General features: G+C 37.4%; 1 protein-coding gene across 1 annotated transcript in view; it reads left to right on the top strand.

The window, feature by feature from the left end:
* MIPOL1 (mirror-image polydactyly 1) overlaps positions 1-19,784 on the top strand; it is a gene marked incomplete at its 3' end in the record, with an annotated part of 154,972 nt that overhangs the window by 125,148 nt on the left and 10,040 nt on the right. The window contains exon 10 of the mRNA XM_084286945.1: positions 11,476-11,706. Within this exon, the coding sequence (XP_084143071.1) occupies positions 11,476-11,706 (231 nt within the window). The remainder of the gene's footprint in view (positions 1-11,475; positions 11,707-19,784) is intronic.

Genomic DNA, 19,784 nt, shown 5'->3' with positions numbered 1-19,784 from the left:
ATCAGAAGGAAGATCAGGAAGCATTTTGTTATTAGACACAGAGAATGGTGTAAGCACCTACTGATGGCCTCAGCCTTCAGTTTCTTGATACAAAAATTCAAGTCATTTTTTACTAGGCTTTCTCCTTGTCCCCAACAAGAAATGCACTGACTTCAACTATCATTAAGGAGGACTGAACAGAGGGCAGCTCTTGCCAGGGAGAAAGAAGTGCTGTGGATTTGTCCTTCACTTGTTCGTCAGACAAAGGAGTTGAAAAACGGATGGTAACACAGTTCATAACATCTGATTTTTTCTTTCTTTTACTTCTGAGATAGGTTCATTTGACATCACAATCTGTTTCAATCATATTCTGGAAAAGGGAATAATACAGAGGCTAGATTTTGATCCTAAGGTCTTTAGTCAAGTTACAGAAATACCTATTCTTCCTTTTAGCTCTTCTTCCCTACTGTCTTTAACCAAAGGAGTGATCTATTACTATACTTCTACAGCTGTGACAGTAGAACAAGGATTATCGTGACATAGGAATTTAGTTCTCCTTCTTGAGCAAATGTTTCCGCTCCTATCAGAGAACAGAGGATTGGTTAAACATGTAGAAGTATAGCACATTACCTTTTCCTGTCTAAAAAATTAATAAATTTAAATTGAAGTGTCAGTTCAGTGCTAGCTATATTTCACAAGAGCTTTCATGCTCATTCAGGTTCCTTGTCAGGTCCTGAGAAAATAATTAATTCTTTGGTTCAGTGCAACCAATACATTTCCTGCTACAATGATTCACTTTTACCTGCTGGTTATGGAGAAATGATATGCTGGCCAAAAGAAGAAGCTGGAGTTTTTCTCATGAACTCCTGCCTCATGAAGTTAACACTGCTGTTTTCCTCTTCACTCAGACTGAATTAAGTGCACAACAATGTTATTCTTTTACAGATTTGATTTCAATAGCCCAGTGGTTGAAACTCATGGGGATGAAAGAAATGAGGTGAGGGAGCTAGTTTAAAAGTTTTAGGATACAAAAATCAATTCAGCATCTGTTTTCAGCATCTTTCCAACCCTTATACTTTGAAGCTCTGTCTTTACTGACTTTTCTCAGCAACAGCCAGTCTAATCATTCACATTCCACGAGGCTTGTGAATCACGCAATTTGGCTTTCAGTCGGTGAGCTATAACCAGCTGATGGCCCTTTTCCTCTGGAAGGATGCAAGGAACACCTTCTTGGGTAACAAAGCTCTTGGACTCATGGCAGGTGGGAGGCTGCTGTCACTGCTTGCACCTTACACATTGGTGGCAATGGTGGCTGAACCTGCTATGGGGAGGCAAAAACTGCCTCGTTGTGAGAAGCTATAGTGTGTTTTCCAGAAAGGTCCTAAACCTGGATCTGTCTCCTAAAATTAAGCAGGCTGACATACATCACCAACACATGCATACTGTTAATTAGCTGTTTTGTATCTTCCTGTGAATAATAATTTGTGCCGAGATCTGAACCAAGATTGGGGCATCAGGATTCCAGATGTGGCACACATAGATAACAAGAAGCAATCCCAGCCCCACAAAGCTTTGAATTCAACAAGGACAAAAAGCAAAGGAAGGGCATTTTTCTCCCGGTTTCATCATGGCAGGCTCAGATGTGCATGTTGTGACTTGTTCAGTACCACACAGAAGATGTGAAACAGAAGAGGGAATTCAAGACAGAGCTCTGATCCCCAGTCCACTAAATCATTCCCCAGCATATGTCCTTGTTTCACGTTAGGGAGAATGGCCCAGACAAGTCTGCCCCATCACTTCAGTAAGCATTGGTACAAACAATAGAGAACTAGACTTCCCTTATATTAAGTTTCCCAGGCGTTCCCTTTATCATTTAAGCCATCGTTTCAACTGGCTTGTTTCGTAGTGCTCAACTGTCCAAGGAGCTGTGTGATTTATATATGAATAAGGGTTTGGCAGCAGCAGCTAGGTAAGACATGGCTTACTGAGTAGCAATACATTGCCATTGTGTCATTCACATGGCTTTCAGGAGGCAACTTTCTAGGTTATTTCTGCACAGCAGTCCCAAAACCATCTCCATTTTTGCAAAGGAGAAGCCATGATAGTTTTAAGGTAGACACTACAGGCATCTGTACTAACCTGGTTGAGGGCTTTCAGACTGCAGCATTTGCAGTCTTCCTGGTGACTGCAGCCATCTCAGAGGGGCACATATTGCTGTTGACAGTACTGACAGCAGAGAAACCATGTGCTGGGCACACTCACATAGAGTACATCAGTGTACCTCACTTCCTGGCACATTGGTGACCACAGCCAGGCATGTGCTGGAGCACAGGACACCTTGTTCCACCATGGTCAGAGTTGCTTAATATTTTTCAGTAACACTTGTGAGAAACATCAGACAAAATTGTTCAAGTACACTCTATTTTTCTGGGTATGGGGAGAAGTATACTCAAGAAAAAATGTATATATATGTTTTTTTAAAGATATTCAGAGAGTTTAACCCAGATGAATCATTCACTAACTGAGGGCAATGATAAGAGGGCAGAGCCTCATGTGAATCCCTTCCCAGGTCAGTTACACTGGGTTTCTAGCTTTAGGGCAACTCATCTCATCCATTAGATCATCTCTCTCTCAAATTCCATATGTGTTTAGTTATTCCATCTTTGAAACACGTTTCCATTCTTTGTGTTTCTTTTAATTGCATTCTCCTGGAGAGACACTTCTCTTCCATCTACTCAGCTGGATGTTCCTGGATATGCTGGAAAGCAGGGCTGGCTTCTAGCCCTGTGTCCGAGACAGATTTGCCTCTTGCTTTTCTGGTTCAGTGGGGGAGTTAAGCTATGCGATCACAATAGCAAATCAGGACAGCAATAAAATTCACAATCATGTCTGATTTATAAAGATAACATTGTACTAAATACAAGATATTTTCTAAGGTTATTAGCAACAGGCTTTCTTCAGCTGGTCGTTTCTGAATAGTGCCATGCACTTTACTGCCTGATTGATTTACAGGCCTTTATGATTTTAATTAATGCTGTTTTCATCAGAGACAATTACTATTGATTTGAAAACTCCTGGCTGTCCAGTTTATCTACGCCAGTGTTTGGGAATTATTCCTGTGATCCTTATTTTGGAAATCTATTGAATAGCATCAAGAGCACTAAAGAGACCATTTAAACACTGGGGAGAAAAAAATAGTACTTATACTTCTGGGAAAACTTTTATGGTGATTCACATTTTGGAAGCTGAAACACTATCAATGTTTTATTCCCAGATCATTTTCCAAGAAAAAGCTTGGATCCACTCCTGAATCAGTTTCTTCAATATGCTTAGTCTCATAGTGAAGTTGAATCATGCAGAGAAGGCTGGAAGACTGTGCTGGTTGAGGGGATCAGGAGACTCCTCCATCCTCTGCCCTGTGGCATTAGCACAGAGGTATGGAATAATCCTATGTAATTCTCTTAGGAGACATTCAGATCCTACCTGGCTGGAGCAGAGGTTTACATGCACTAGGTGTTAAAGAATCAGGATAAAAGTGTTTATCTGTTAAGTGAACTGCTTTGCACAGAAAAATACAAAATAAAATAACACTTAATAAAACTCATTAGCTGAGAATATACCCATCTGAAAATGGGAGTATTCACTCTATGGGGGAAAAAAGTCACTGGATATTAATGTATAAAGGGTTGGGTTTTTCCCTGGTGAAAAGAAACTAAAAATCCTAGGCCATCTTGATGTGAGCAAGAGCTAGGAATTTTACAGAAACTGAAGCCTTGTAAGAAAATCTCAAATGTGCACTTGTATAACAGGTTTTGAGCAAGTCTGGCACAGTATCTACTACTACAGTATAAAGGGCTGGGTTCCTTGATGTATATTTCTAGTTGGCATTTTATCAAGGAAATAAACTTTGATTTTTTTTTCTTTGTGTGTGTGTGTGTGTTATGGGCATTGAAACTTTATTTTTTCTGTCCAAAGCTTTGATTTAAAAGCATTAGATCATTAATTTAAGTGCTTTTGCATAAGACTAAAATTGTAACTGAACAAATTATTTATGCAGAAAGAAGCAAGATAAAGTTTCTTTCAAGAGTTCTTTAACATATCAGATTGATAACAGTCAAAACACCTTTACTGCCATTAAATATTTACCAAGACTTGGCTTTTGGAAGAGGGGCAGTTCAGTGCAGTGTGTTTGGCTCCATGCAATGCTATTGATTAGCTATCAGAAGGACGTAGTTAATGGGTAACGAGGTATTACAGAGTGCTCCACATTCTTGTCAAGTCTTTTCTCTGAAGATGACCTAAAATAAAGTCAGTTACAACTGGTGATCACCCTACGACAGATTGCACAAGCTCACCTACGGTATGAACAAAAGGTTCACAAGAATCAGTTGACCAGGGCTTAAGCAATCCTTTCTAGTAGTTGTTGTCATCACTGCTGGACTTTAGAACCGAACATGTTTACATTTAATTAGAAAGAACACACAGTTTACATCGCACAGTAGCTATCAGTATCGAATCAGAATTGATTTCCGCTCTCTTTCTCAAATGACTGTTTCCTTCAAACTAATTAAAAAAAGGCACATGTAACAAAATGACTCATATAAATTTTAAAGCAAAGTAAACAGTATTCCCTGGAGACAAAAATAAAAGTCAACAGCACATAGTCATTACACTGAACTTGTTTTCAGGTGATTCTGATGCCCGTGTTGTGATCTATACCTGTGCTATCAGATTTATTTTATGTACATGTATATAGATATATGGGTGGATGTATATATGAAGTATCACTTTCTACTGAGTGGATGCTCCACTGATTATGTCAGTTTTCAGGGGCAGGATTCTTATTTGTTCTGTCTGAATTACTTCAGTTTATCCGATACAAGAGGTGATACAGTAGTATTAATGCGTTTTGTAGAAGGATTTTGTCCATTCCAAATAGAATTGTTTGTGTGTAGGTCACACATAAAATGGAAATCAGAAGCCATTATCCTTACCAGTGAGAGGCTGTAAAAGAAACTAAAGGCACAAACCAAATTAGCCCTAACTTCATGCATAATTTCTAACAAAGATATCTCTGCTAGATTTTCTTAGCTCTGCAGGCAAGTCTAAATTCAAACTACGGTGACAGGAGAAGTTATTTAAGTCTCAGAGCAGAAATGCCTGACCCTTGAACGTGCACATTCTTTGACAACAGGAAAGATTTCCATGGCTGGCATTTTGGAGACTAGATCTTCAAGCCAGCCATGTACTGCATGCTGCCAAGTACAGTGAAGTCAGAAGGAGCCAAGGGAGCTGCCATCCAGACCTGGATGGCGGTAGATGTGTGGATCTGTAGGAGCTGATCCTGACATGCCTGCTCTGAAGGCTAATGTCCATCAATACCTGGTTTCCATATAACAATACCACATTTTCAATACCACAATACCTGGTTTCCATGTAAGAGGCAGTGTTCAGAATGAAACTCTTGGCAAGGATCACCAAAAAGGCACAAGCAATACATATTGTGTCCATTTTCTACCTGTTTAGTTGGTGTACCAAAAGCTCTATTAATTCAGCACACAACCAGTTACTGCTTTCTAAACTATGTTTAGCTTTGAAGACAAAGTGCACTGTTCTTAAAACTGATGTCAAAAGCATACTGACGGTATGAAAAGTAAGCCACTATGACATTTAGGACAGGATCCTCCATCTTGATTCCACCTGGTTTGTGTTTCTGCAAATCCCTGACATAGGCAATTTCCCAGCTGGCTAACAGCCAGCATCACTGGCTTTACACCACCCACTTGCACACCCCTGCACTCATTTATGTCCATGGAGAGGCCTCTGGCAGCCATCAAAGAGCCCAGGATCTGGGAAAGTAGAAAAACATCTTGTCCCTGGGCTGCCGGTGCCCCTCCTGCCTGCCTGCCACGTTCAGCTGAGCCAGGATCCATTCGGCTGCAGTTATCATGTTAGTGCTGCCCAGGGAAGGCAGTTGGGATTCTGTGATATGCTGTACAATGTGGAGGTGTTGGCACCATCTTAAACATCCTTTATATTCAAATACTGAGGTCACTCTTGATGACTTGATGCCAGTTCTGTCTTCGATTAATAGATAAGGTTCCCTCTGTATTTGCAGTGTTACCTAAACAATCTATTACTGTAGGGAATAACTACAGTATTACAAATACTACCTTAAAGTTATTTTGTTAACTAAAGCCATTGGCAAATATTTAAGAATGGCCAAAGGATATGAATTGGCAATAAAGAGCAGATAAAAGATAGCAAAATCCTTTCTTGCAACTTCTAGTATGGTAAAGTAAGCACTGTACAAAATACAATTATTTTTAAAATATCGGATTAATTTTACATAGAAGCTAGGCTTCAGGGCTGGATAGTCTCACTCTGTGAATGCTAGACAAAAATACTCTACTACAGCCAATTCAATGTCAAAACGTGAGAGGAACATTTTAAAGTGAGCTTGGTTGTAAGAATAACATGTAGTCAAACTGTAGAGCATCTACAACAGATGCGTTTGTGTATAAAACACAGTGCCCTAATTCTTGGAAGAAATCTGATAGCCTGTGGATGTGTATATTGCAATTAACACAGGTACATCATGGAATCCTGGTGTCGTGTGAGTCGTGTTAATCTGTATCAAGTATTATATTCGGGCTTAAACCATAAAACATACAGTATTCTCTTCTGTAAACTCTGACGCACTGTATCTGAGAACTGATATGTGTCTGAAAAAAGCTAATGCTTGAGTTATTGTCTGCCAGACTCTAATTAATCTATTAGAGATCATAGAGGCCCCAGCTCCAGGTGCTGCTGGGGAGAGCATCTTGTGCTCAGGAAATCCAGAAGCACTTCTTGATCACAAGCTATTAACCATGGGTCTGCACTTACCTGAAGAGGATAGTATCACAGCTGCAAAAATCTCCAGAATGCTTCCTTCTACTTATTGGTATCATATCATGTATGTTTTGCTTGGATTCTGTTTCAACCAAATATTAGTCATCTGTATGCTATTTCTGTGGGAGTCCTGGACCATTTGATGCTGTGGTGAACATGAGGAATTATAGGTGGTGCTGGATGTCGTGTGCGTATCACTGACATGAATCTGTGCTATCTGAGCGATTTACCTACTGGCCACATGAGGTGACTTTTGATTACTGTGCATCTCTGTAAGTGAAGGGTTTGTAAAGGAGGTTTGGCTTCCAATTATTTCTTGATGAGAGCATGTCTCAGCAGTCTCTCAACCTCAAGAAAGGCTCAAATGATTAAATCAGGTGCCCTAGGTCCTTGCTACCTCTCCCAGGTTGGTCCCTTGGGAATGGTGTGGGTACTGCAGGGTGCTTGGTGCTTCGAGAATGAAGTGAGATCCAAAAGAGAATGTTTGATGCTTGAAGTCACCAGAAGACCATCTGGGTTTCACTTTTCATAAATTCAAACTACGCTGGATCTAACATGCTTCAACAGTGACAAGTCCCTTTTCAGTAGTGAAGCTCAAAGCACCTTGCAAAGTCATTGCTCTTATTAAAGGTGAAAAGATTGAGGCCCAAGGAGCCACAATGTAGTGGCATTTAATTTGTATATGTTGAAAAATGGAAATTCTAAGATGGATGATCATCAGTTCAAGTTTGCACTATAAATAATGAACGCGTGCTTCAATCATACAGCATGCAGACGATGCAGGTCACAGGTTTCTCCAGATCATTTCAGGAGAAAATGTTGAGATTCAACCTACAGTTCACCATGGATCCAAATTAAAAAGTAATTGAGATTGGTGGTAGGGACATGCATGATCATTGTTTATCAATCAACATGTTATTCTGTAAAATCCTAAGGTTTTATCACTAGCTGACACAGAGAAGAAAATCATTAGTGGGCTCTGCCCAACAAGTGCTTATCCATGGGTTTGGTGAGAGAATATAAAATACAGAGGATGCCTGAGCTCATCCTACAGATGAGGTGGTGACACTCTGTGATGGACTGTAAGAATGCACAGAATATAGCCTGTGTTATGCATAACATGCACTAATGTTGTAACATGGTCTGTGGCCTGAGCTAACACAGCTGGTGCCATCAGGTAAATTAGTGAAAGATGTTTAGGAGGTTGTACTGAAGAGGAAAAAAAAAAGTTCTTTTAACATTTGTAATTGCAGAGGAAGGAAGGCTAATAAAATATTTGTCTATGGTAGGGCAATGTCATCTAGTTACCTGTCTACCAGCTGTCAGGCTCCTGACTCACCTGTAATGCAAACTTGACCATTTTATTTCCTCTGCTTTGCAGGAAAATGTCAAAGTCCTTCTAGGTGTTATGAACTTTTTTTTTTTTAATTTAAATATTGTCTTACTGGATTCTTTCCCAAGGGCACCTCTGAGGTAGTGTTTTCAAGGTATGAATGCTGCCTAGCCTTTGAGTGGTCTCAGCACTATGAAGGGACCCTCTTCAAAGCCATCCCAAGTGCAGGCTGAGGTTTGAGTAGTCTCCAGAACTTGAGTGTCAGAGACATTTGTGGTGAAAAACAAGGTCAGACCTACATGCATTTGGGAACACTGGATATGTTTATCACTGGAGATGGGGAGTAAAGCGGGAATAAATAGGGAATGTTTGTTGTTGTTTTTTTAGTTCTCCCCCCCCCCTCAACCCCTTTAGGTGGCAGATTTTTCAGTAATTGCTTTGGGTGGAAAATCATTTCTCACCTTGCAGCAAAAGTATGCCTGGTAAAGAGAGAAGTGTTATAAGAAGAGCACTTCATGCAGTTGATTTTCAGCCAGTGAAAAGTCCCTCTGGGAACAGTTATAATGTGAAATTTATGGCAGGCTTGAAGGTGCTCTGACTTTGGGGGGACCTCTTGCTATCTGCCAGAGCTGCATACATGACTTCATCACATATGACTTTTTCTTCTTCCTGGATATGGTTAAGGTGGCCCATTAACTGAAGCTCTCAGAACCAGGCTTAAGCAAAAATTGTTAGACTCATACTACCGTAGTAAGCAAAAGTTTTTTTGTTTGCTTGTTTGTTTTGTTTTGTTTTTGTTTTGTGTGTTTGTTTGTGTTGTTGTTTTTTTTTTTTTAATAATGAAAGTGTAAATTACTTAAATCAAGGAACAGTTTGAATGCTTCTGTGAACCATTCTTTAGGCCTAGAACTCTCATTTATTTTTGATGTATAACATCAATATTATTTTAAGAAATAATCTTCTGGAACTTTGGAAATTGTATGGTCTTAAAAAAAAATGTTTGAAAGATTTATCAACCGCAGTGTCTTTATCTGTATGAATTGCACTGGCTTACAAAATGTATACGTCAGAATCTCAGATTCAATCATTATGAGTTAAAACATTTAACTATGTATTGCATACTGTATTATTCAGGGCCAGTCTTTCAGAAGGAGCCCAGTTGTAGCCAGACAGAGACAATATTTTAGAAACTAAATAAAGGGCCATGTTTCTCATATGTTGTAGAAAGGAAAATATTTTTTAAAAAAAAAAAGCTCTCAGCTGGTATAAACAAGTTAGGATTTTTTGTTTGTTTGTTTGAAAACCATTGACCCATATATTCACTGAACAGATTAGCTTCTCAGTATTTTTTTTTTGGTTGTTTGTTTGTTTTTTTTTTTCATTTTATTCTTGCACCAGGTGTTTAAGAAGTAGGCATTAGTGGTATTTCAGTACCTATCTTTCAGCATTATTTGCATATCTTTGTATTTTTCTGTGGTGATCAGTGCTCAACCATAGTGGAATTTCAATCAGTAAATGTTGTGTGCAACCTTTAATGAGTATGTTCTAGAGATTTTCTAGAGATTTTAATGTCTCTTTACAAATATTTATTTTTTCAATATCTTAATTTAATTGAAAATGTTCTTTACTTTATTTTCAGACAACCTCAAGTAGTAGGCATAATGACATACCAACCTTTTAGCTTTTAGATTTCCATTAGTTCATGAACAGTTTTTTTTGGCCTATGTGTATTATATTTTAGTTTGTATATGATTTTCCTCTATGGAGTGACAGAATGAAGGATGTTTTCTGTATCTTAATAAACTAGAAAGGAAGAAAGTATGCTATTGCATACTACCTGCTGTCATGCAGAATATTTTGAGTATTACAATCAGTCTCCACTGCTACTAGAAATTTATGCTGAAATAATGTTTGATATGTACATGGTCATCAACGAAAGGGTTGGTATCAAGTCATACTCATTAATACAGCAATAGCTTCTGATATTCAAGAAGTCAAGAAGTTTTTTTGAAATTACTTCAATTATTTATTTAAACACACTGTTCATTATGGTATCTTCTTTTGTTATAAATCTCCTACTTTTGTTATAAATCTCCCACTTTTGTTATAAATATATTGGGTACCTGCTGCTTCCATGAAAAATAGTTCTGCAGTCTTACAGGCTTCATTGAGATTTTTTTCCTGATACACAATAGTCTTCATTTAAGAAGAAGAACAGGACGTTAAGACCCTGTTCAGTTTCATTTTTAATTTATGATATCCCTTTGATTTGTTCAGAACTTTCAGGCAGTCAAGCGCAAAGCATATAGTACTGTATTCTGGGTCTGTAAAATGAAGTATTACTATTTTGCGCTCTATGATTTGGTATCTTTGTGAATATAACTCAAAATTGTGTATAAAACTGAATGAGTTGAGTATACACCTGTGGCACTTCACTGTGCAATAGTTGGTAAACATGTCTACTTTTTCCCTAAGTCAAACCAAAACAGTGACTCAGGAAGGTCTTTCCAAGAAGTTATGGTGGAGTATGTTGAAGTGTCCAGTAATAAAACAGTGAAGGACACTATATATGTTGAAGTATCCAGTGATAAACTCTGGTGCTGGCAAGTAGCCTATCTCTGTCTACCACAAAGAAGCTATTTAAGACATAGTGTATCACAGTATATGTGTTACTAGCTTATTTAAACCAGCATCAAGAAACATTTAAGTTCCATCTCACAAAAATATTGACTGAGGGCCTTTAAAATTGTTTAGCATGCACAAATCATTCATAATTCTAAGAAATCCTGATAACTTAATTATGTTTGTAACACTTTTGTTACTTTCATTGTATTGAAAAATCTTCAATTTTGCAAAACTCCCTTCAGATGATGAGTCTTCTTGCTAAAAGACAGGCCTCTGTATCATGACATAATAACACATCAGTAACTTACACTGATTAAATCAGTTTCATATATTTCAATAACAGCTTTTTCCTGCAGGTCATAAAGTGATTGCGAGAATAATGCAGTTGAAAAATACTACTACTTTATAAGTTTGTTTAACAGGTTTTTGACTTTTTAAAATTCTGCTACTTGTTACATACTTGTAGAAGACCCTTGTGGAAATGAGGTATTTTCTTGTTTCTCATCACCTTTGAAATAATATTGGTATTAATGCATATAGATCCATATATGATAATATAAAGATATTAATTAAACTGGGTGTAGTATTCTTGCAGTTCAGCCTTAGGCTGAAACTTAATGAACTGTATGCTTTTTTTTCCCCAGTTCACACAAACCTTTGTCTCAAGGGATGAGCCTGAAGGACTGGCTTAACTGTACTTTCAGTACTTCTGAAGGTAGACTGAAAGACAAGGAGGATGTTGTGACTCTTACCTATGGCCAGATTGAAGAACTGGCAGCTCAGCTGTGGCAAGCTCAGTCAGAGCAGAAGGACACTGAGATGAAGCTCCAAAAGGCCTTGGAGGTTTCAAAGGAGGCCAACGAAAAAGTTCAGAAGTAAGTCATTTGCCTTCTTTCAGGAAAACTTGTATTGGAAAAGCAAATGAAACATTGTTCTTTTGCCTGTGACTGAAAATGCTGTTGTACTCAGAACTAAGTTCCTTTAAAATGATTAATTTTTTGTTGACTGTTCAGCTCATTACTTATTCAGTTATGAAGCCAATTATTTTAACAGTTATATAGTGTTATGGAAGAAAGTGTGCCTGTCACTACTGTTATGGAAACTGCATGTGCAAGGCACAAGGAAAGTGTTTCCATTTCTGATGAATCATTTACACCCATGGCAATTCTATAGCAACAGAGTATTTGCCATTATAATTGCATGGTAGAACCTTCAGGTTCTCATGATTTCTTGTCTGGCATGATTCATACAGGAAATGCAGATGGGGTTGTTTAGGGGATGGCTTCAAAATCTCACTGAAATCGACAGGAAGTCTCTGAATGGATGAGCAGGGATTGCATTCTCCTTCCCAACGTACAATTCTGTGTTGAAAGGTTACTGAACTTCAAAACCTGAAGTTCTTTTCTGTTGAAGTCCTTATTGTGACAACAGTTATTACTAGCACAGAAGCTTCTGAAGGTCTGATTGCTGTGATATAGGCAAATGTATAGGCTTTGCCTCTTCACAGTCTGGTGTTTCTCATTGCTGCATTGCATTCATCAGCTTCAGAATACCCTTCTCACACCTTTCCAAGGCTGTCAAGGCTGAATTGCAGATTTTACCGTCAGTCCATATTTTTCTTCAACTTTGATGTCTGCAACATATTTCGAGAGTAGCTAGGAGTTGGCTTATAATATATTGCAAGAATCTAATAAGAGTTCTTCCTGTTTAAAAAAGAAATCACGCTGATATTTCCTCTTACAAAATATGCAAATTACATTTTTATATTGTTAAAATTATTTGTAAGTACCTAAAATATAATTAATATATGTATATGAAAATACATCTTTTCAGTCATCTCTTTAAAACCTCCAGTGGTTGAGAATCATTCAGATCTTTATTCTGAACATTTAGATGTTTTTGAAACTTCAGCAGGTGCATTAAACATGCTTGATAAAAATAAAACTATGAAAAATAATTGCAGCACCTAAAAGTGAATGTTGGCTAAACTTTTCTGTACACTGCTTGATTTTAAAGTTGTTGTGTTTTGTTTTATTTATAAATACTTACTGACTATATTTAAGTGAATAATGTTTTTGTTTTGTTCTTGTTTTAGAGAATTCTTGTTTAATCCCATGTAACCACAGTGCCTAAGGTAGAAGTGCAGGCACAACCTGAATTAAAGTAGTGGTGATACACTGCTATAGCGAAAAGTATTTATGCAATTTAACATGCTCAGCTACTTGGGAAAATTTTGGTAAGGTTAGTTTTCATTATTGCTAAGATCACACCACTGAGCCTATAGCAAAATTAAACAATTGGTTGAAGCCTTTTGATGACAATAGCATGCCTTTTTTACCAAGAAACTGTGGAAATGCTCTGTGCGTCTTCCCAGCACCCAGAGTCATCCACCCCCATCTTATAATTCAACCTGCAAACAGATTAAGCAGCTGAGTTTGTGGAAAGTGTGTTTACTTTGAGCTAAGAACCCTTGTGTGACACTATAGAGATTCCTCTGACACCTCTGGGAGAACTACACAGACAGTTCTTACTCATCAGCAGGGAAACCAGGCTGAGAATTCCCAATTCCTTTGTAGATTCAACTGCTTCATACAAATTAGTGTTTGGCAATTAGGCAGGAACTCATTTGTTAGCTTTGCATTTTATTTCCAAGATGTAGGATACTCTACATTTCAGAAAGGAACTGGCAATTTATAAACCTGTCAACTGAAAGACTTCTTGATATTAATTACAGTAGTATTAATTATTAGTACTGTCTTAAGAGCAAGCTGCTTGTAATTTGAAATGTGATGCTACGTTTCATAGCCCAAATAGGTTTTTTAAATGTCTGTTTACTTGATTTTACATTCTTTTAAATGCCCGAGTAACATTTAATTCTGTTGAGAGACATATTTAGCAGCTATATGAAGTAGTTTCCCAATATTAATCAGTAAAATATCTGAATAACATAAGCAACAGTTAAAACTCTGAAGAGGAAAATAATTATTAGCTTCACTAAGAAAGAACATAATTAGAATAATTAAAATAAAGTTGAAAAAGATGTACTTTGTATTTTCCTATCATGTAATTTACTAGTGTTCACTGTGCCTTTGCTAATCTGTTCTCTGGCAGCACTAAAGAATTTTTTAATATTCCTAAAAACTTGAGTGTTTGCAGGCAGCGTCACATGCAGAGCTTGCAATGGAAATGGAATTTCTGCACAGTGTTGCCATAATTTCTTTAATTTGTGTACCTACCTGCAATTGTTGCTTTCTAAGTACAAGACAGAAGTCAAAACAGTGATCCTGGGCTTGCAGTCATCAGGACACAAAGTATCTAAAAAAATTCTGGATCCTATCCCATATGAAACAGCAGCTGGGAACCAGAAGGGGGATATATTGGAATCTCCTAGTAGTGAACTTAGGTATAGTCAAATTCTGTTGATACTGAAGTAGTGTGAACATCTTACATCAGCTCGCTGCAGTGTGATATATGAATTGCAACTGTGTACTCTTGCTTGTAAAGACGATTTGCAGTCCTAGCAGGGGTGGTGGTGTGAAACAGAAAATAGCAATGGTTGGAGTCCCGCAGATCTAGCAGCATTTGTTTGAATCTATTTTGATTTTGAAATACTAACAAGGTATATATTAGACTTTGAATAGAGAACCATTCTAGTTTATAAAACAAATACACATTTTAAGTGTGTGAAGCATGTAAATAAATATGTGTATATATACACATAACACAGTGCATATTTATTCACATATTTATTCCGTAGGAAATTTTGACAATTTGTGGGGTACTTAAGATTTTTTATTTATGCTCTGTAGAGCATATAATTTTTGACATGTCATTAACATTAACAAAGAACAAGGACAGTAGCACAGACTCCCCAGGAGCTCTGGCGTGGCGCCACAGGCCCCCCGCAAGTTTGTCCTGCTGGAGAAGCCGGGAGCCAGCTGGTGCAGCCCCAGAAGGGAAATGGGGCTGACCTGGAGAAGGTGGCTGGGAAGGCCTGTGAATTAATTAAGTGCTCTGCCAGCAGAGGAAGCAAGATATTTTAAAACTGTCCTTCCTGCTGGAGCCTCTGGGATTGAGGAGTGGCTACTGATGACAGTGAGATCAGAGGAGGTTATAATGTAATACCAAATCAATATTAGCCAATTATCAGTAAAGGTTGAGGCCACTTTTGATGTATTTTTTTTCCAGAAAATGTTCTATTTTTCTGCAACAGCTTTGCAGCTGGGGAGAATTTTAATGTAATTTGTCTTTGAGGGCTTTTTTTTTTTTTTTTTCTCACAATTTAATGATTCCATCTCAGTAAAGTGTAGCTCTGCATATGTGAGCAGTCATACTTGCATACTCACAGAGCTTCATGTCTAAGTTTGTAGTGGAAGGTATGCGTGTAGAATTTCTATTTAGCCTTTCTGCTTCTAAAAGCAAACTCAAATCCATGAAGTGATGGTGCAATGCTAAAATATACAGGTATGAAAATCAGTGTAAATCATGATAGATATACTGTGCACACTTTGTCAAAGTAGTTCTTACTATGAACAAAACAATTATAAAAGTGATGTGAGCCAAAAATTCTTACTTGTTTTGTTCTTAACTATTAAAGAAACCTTTTCTTTTTTTTTTTTTTTTTTTTTGGGGGGGGGGTTGTTGTTTGGTTTGTTTTGTTTATTCCTTTTATTTTATGCTTTAAAGTGGAAGGCAGGAGAGTTAGAAATTCGGATAAAATATTTCAGTTTATTGAGTACAAGAAAAAAAATAAGCTATCTTCTAAATAAGCAGGTGGTTTTATCAAATTAAATTACTGTCTCTCATAAAAGAAATACTATCTTTAATTTACTTCCAAAGGTGTGGGTTTTCTAGCCACCTAACTTTCACTGTTATTGGAATGCACCCATTTTGAGTGCTCCTGGATTTCCCTCCAGCATTTCTGAACATCATTTCTGTTTTCAGAGTTGTTCACTTAGTTTTGCTTTTTAGCTTATGCTGATAAATAAGTCCATCCATGAGACAACAAAAACAAACATTTCTTACCAGTATCTGACACATTTAAAAGAGTACAAAATTTTTTAAAAATAAGGGCTGCATATTAACTAAGTGGTTAGAGTCCCCTTCCTCTGCAAGTAAAACTAATCTGCCTTGCTAGTACAGGAGTCGTGTGCATTTCACATTGATGTCCAAGACGTTCTCTGGTGCTTGCTGGAGGGTCTAATCTTTCCCAGAGTGGTCGGAGCAGTGCAGTTCAAGAACAAGAATGAATATTTGAATAATCACACCACAATGTGAGGTGACCCTCCAAGAGGGGACTGACCAGATACACATATGGATTTTGGGAAGACACTCTGATGCTCTTTTTTAACACAGCTGTGAGAAGAATGTGGCTAAGACCCGGTAGTCTTTCTGGAGTATAGCTGGCAAAGGAAACCATGAGGAGAAGAGAATTTAACACATGGGTGTAAGAGAGTCCGCTTCATTGATGCGATCTGAGGGGAATGTCTAATGACTGGAAGAATCAAACTTGGCAATGAACACACAAAGCTCTTTTCATCAATTCAAACGCGGACTCTAAAGCTGCAGATGGTTACCTCCAGCCTTGCCTATTCAGTGCGGGGTTGTATAAAATGGCACTTTGGTGAATACTAATAGATCAAAACAAAGATTTAATAATATAAAGATGTGGTGTTCATTTTTAAATGAGGATACAGGTCAGTGTCTCAGAAAAGAGTAAAATAAGTATCTTTATGTATAGGTCTAAAGTCTCTGGAGATTTTTAACTGCAAACATGGTATCTTTAATGTACAGATCGTATTCAGTACAGCACAGCTATGCAGGGAACAAGCTAAAAGCAAGCATTTCTGATTTATTATACTGATTGAGCCTCTTTGCCTCATGCAAGTGTTGTTAACTAGTTATCTCCCTTCTAAAATCATACCTACATATATTTAGTTGAAGTATATATTGTAGCTTGTATGCTTTCAGTCACTTGTTGTAGATAAGAATGGAGCTAGTTAATTAGAAATTGCAGGCAGAAGCACTGCACAAAAGAAACAACTTGTACATTCACTGGGACTTAGAGCTATTTGTTTTGGAGGAACGACCAAATGTTAGAGAACTCGGTTTTATTTTAAATTTTGAAAATACATATCTTTTATTTTCATCTCTCAAAACAATTAAAATAATTTGATTTCTTATTTTATTAGGATGAAACATTTAGATGTTCAGACTTCCCTATTAAAACTAGGCTGCTTTTTTTTTTCTTTTTTTTTTTTTCTTTTTTTTACAAAACTGTATCCTGAATGAGAGATCATGTTAATGACTGGAGATGAGTAGTACAGTTTCATAGATATTAATAGTTTCACTGATTTGTGTCAGTAAATAATTTAGCAAATGTCAAAAGTGATTTTGCTTTTAATGAAAACCACCATGTTTTCTGCTGCTGTGAATTTCTGCTGGGATTGAATAGTTGGTAATCTTTTAATATCATATAGGAAATAATTTAATTGGTGCTTGCATTTTGAGATGTAAAGTGAGTTCCGATGACTTGTTGAAGAATGTAAATGTAGAGCTAGTTTCTTAGTTACAGTAAGTTGGCTTAGCTCTATTGCACTGAGTTGCATTAATTTGTCCCAGCTAAAGATCTGACCTGTAGTTTACCGTGAAACAGATAATGGTGACTACATTCAAAAGACAAGCAAGTGAGGGCAAAGTGCTAAGATTTTCTTACTTACTGTAATAAACGACTGAAGTCAATGGTTTTGAGAGTTTGCAAGGAAGGAGACAAGGGAGGAGAAACTCTTGTAGCAGTCTAAGATAGCAATGAAAATCAGCAATAACTCTGAACTTTCAGAACTGAATCAAAAGTTATTAAAGGATATTCAATGTGGAAAAAGCTGCTTGATGAGGACTGATGTGTTGGCTGCCTCGTGCAATAATTAAAAGCAGATTATAAACTGCATGGGGCCCATAAGAGATATACAAGCTCCACAGGCGGGGTTTTATAGTGTTTAGGAAACCCACACTAGCCAGATGGAAGACTCCCAGACACGCAAAACTACCACATACCCCAAAGAATTCTGCCGTGCAGCAGAGCTGATGCAAAGTTTCTTTGGCATGCAAGGCATGAAGAAGAACATTAGAGAATCTGAAACACAAAATCTAGTACCAAGTATATCATAGCTTACATAAAATATTACCATTAGCTACAGTAGCAAAAACAGGCAATGTGAAATTATTAGGTTTAGGGGCAATGGGCTTGCAATTAGTCTGCCTTAGGAATTAGGTTTAATGAGGAATTAAGACTAATTGAAATGTGTGAAAAAAGTTGTGTCTGATCTAACAGAAAACAGGACATGGTAGGGACAGAATTTATTTAAATACTTGGAATTTTGCGCTAACACCATTGACTTCTCTCAGAATAATTCCCCTCAGACTGCAATAATATGCCTGGTGAATTGATGAATTAAGAAGTCTTGTAGAGATACGTATTTGTTGTAATAAAAGAATTTAGTAAGCCAATAAAGTTGCGTTCAACTTCAGATAAATTTAACATACGGAGTAAAATCAGTTTCTGGTTGTGGGGAAATAAAATATTGAACTAGCATTCAAATCTAAGGTGAGCTGAACAAATTCAGCCACTCGGGGCATATTCTCTGGACCTTTCTAGATATGCTGTGTTTTGGTATCACTAAGCAGATCTTGTTTCTCTTGTTATGTCTAAAGTATCATTCATTCTGCACATAAGGAAACATACTACTTTTGCAAGTCTGTAATGAAATGTGTTTTCCACACCGAATCACATCATCTTCACTGGATGACGCATCACTTGTGAGTTTTTGAATTGCATGCTTCATGTTACAGTCCAGTTAGGATTTGCAGGCTGTGAAGGAGGGAGTGGCTGGTGCTACCTACCACTTGCAGTAATAACTTCCTGACCCAGAGAAGAGAGGACTTGCATTAGCATAAACAGAAACTTCTGACTGAATAACACAAAAAGTGTCTGGCTAGTTTAGGAGCACTCTTCTCTTATAGCCATTGTTACAAATCCCATCCCAAGGTGCTGTCTTGCTCTCTGTGCAATCTGGAGGAGGAACGTGCCTGTGCAGGCCCTGTTCTGAATACTGGAGGCCTGAAAGACAGATCTGGTGATCTGAGCCACAGCTAAGACCCTTGGTAGTACTAATGATTCACAGTTTCTTTTGGTATTTCCTTGTCTTTTCAGGATGGCCCTTAGTAGATCATTTTGTTGTATCAGTACCAGAAGTCTTATACAGTTATAATCTGTGATAATGCCAGAGCAGATTGTAGAATACCAATTTCATGGATATTTTTAGTGTCACAAATTAATAGTGAGGCCTTTAGCATCTAATTGTTTATGGTCAATGCCAGGAATATGTTCAGTGATGTACTTAACAGAATGAAGACAAAATAATAATAATAATCCCAAACAAAAGGGAATTACAGATAAAATTTTAATGCATCCCTTGCACACCCAAGACATCCATTGACTACAGGAAGTTTCACATGGATGAAGAACACAAAACTGAGTATACAATCTAAGTCAAGTGTTTATTTTCTTTGTGTAGCTATGATTTACATTTACTTAACCTCTGTAAATCATGGATTGCAGTGCAGATATTGTTTTCTTAAAGTATGTGTAGTTACAATATAAACACAAATATTTATCATCATTTGAATATTTATCATCTCAGTCTTTCAGGAAAATATAAGCAGTGCTGAAACTTCGTTCTCTCAAACACTAAAATGTATTCTATGAAAGTCAAATGTTTTCACAGTCAACATAATCACGGCATCCCAGTTTTTGACCTGTGTGTTCATTTACAGTTTGCTTATAGCTGCTTCACAGAGATGGAAGTTTGTAGATTACAACATGGTTTTATTGATTTATCAGTAGCAAAATACACTAAGTATACTCAGTAAACTGGATCGGCTAGCTCTTGGGCTT

Source organism: Netta rufina (assembly GCF_964035555.1).
Source record: "Netta rufina genome assembly, chromosome: 5".
Taxonomy (NCBI): domain Eukaryota; kingdom Metazoa; phylum Chordata; class Aves; order Anseriformes; family Anatidae; genus Netta; species Netta rufina.
Note: the sequence above shows the minus strand (reverse complement) of the source record. Positions and strands in the feature narration are given on the sequence as shown.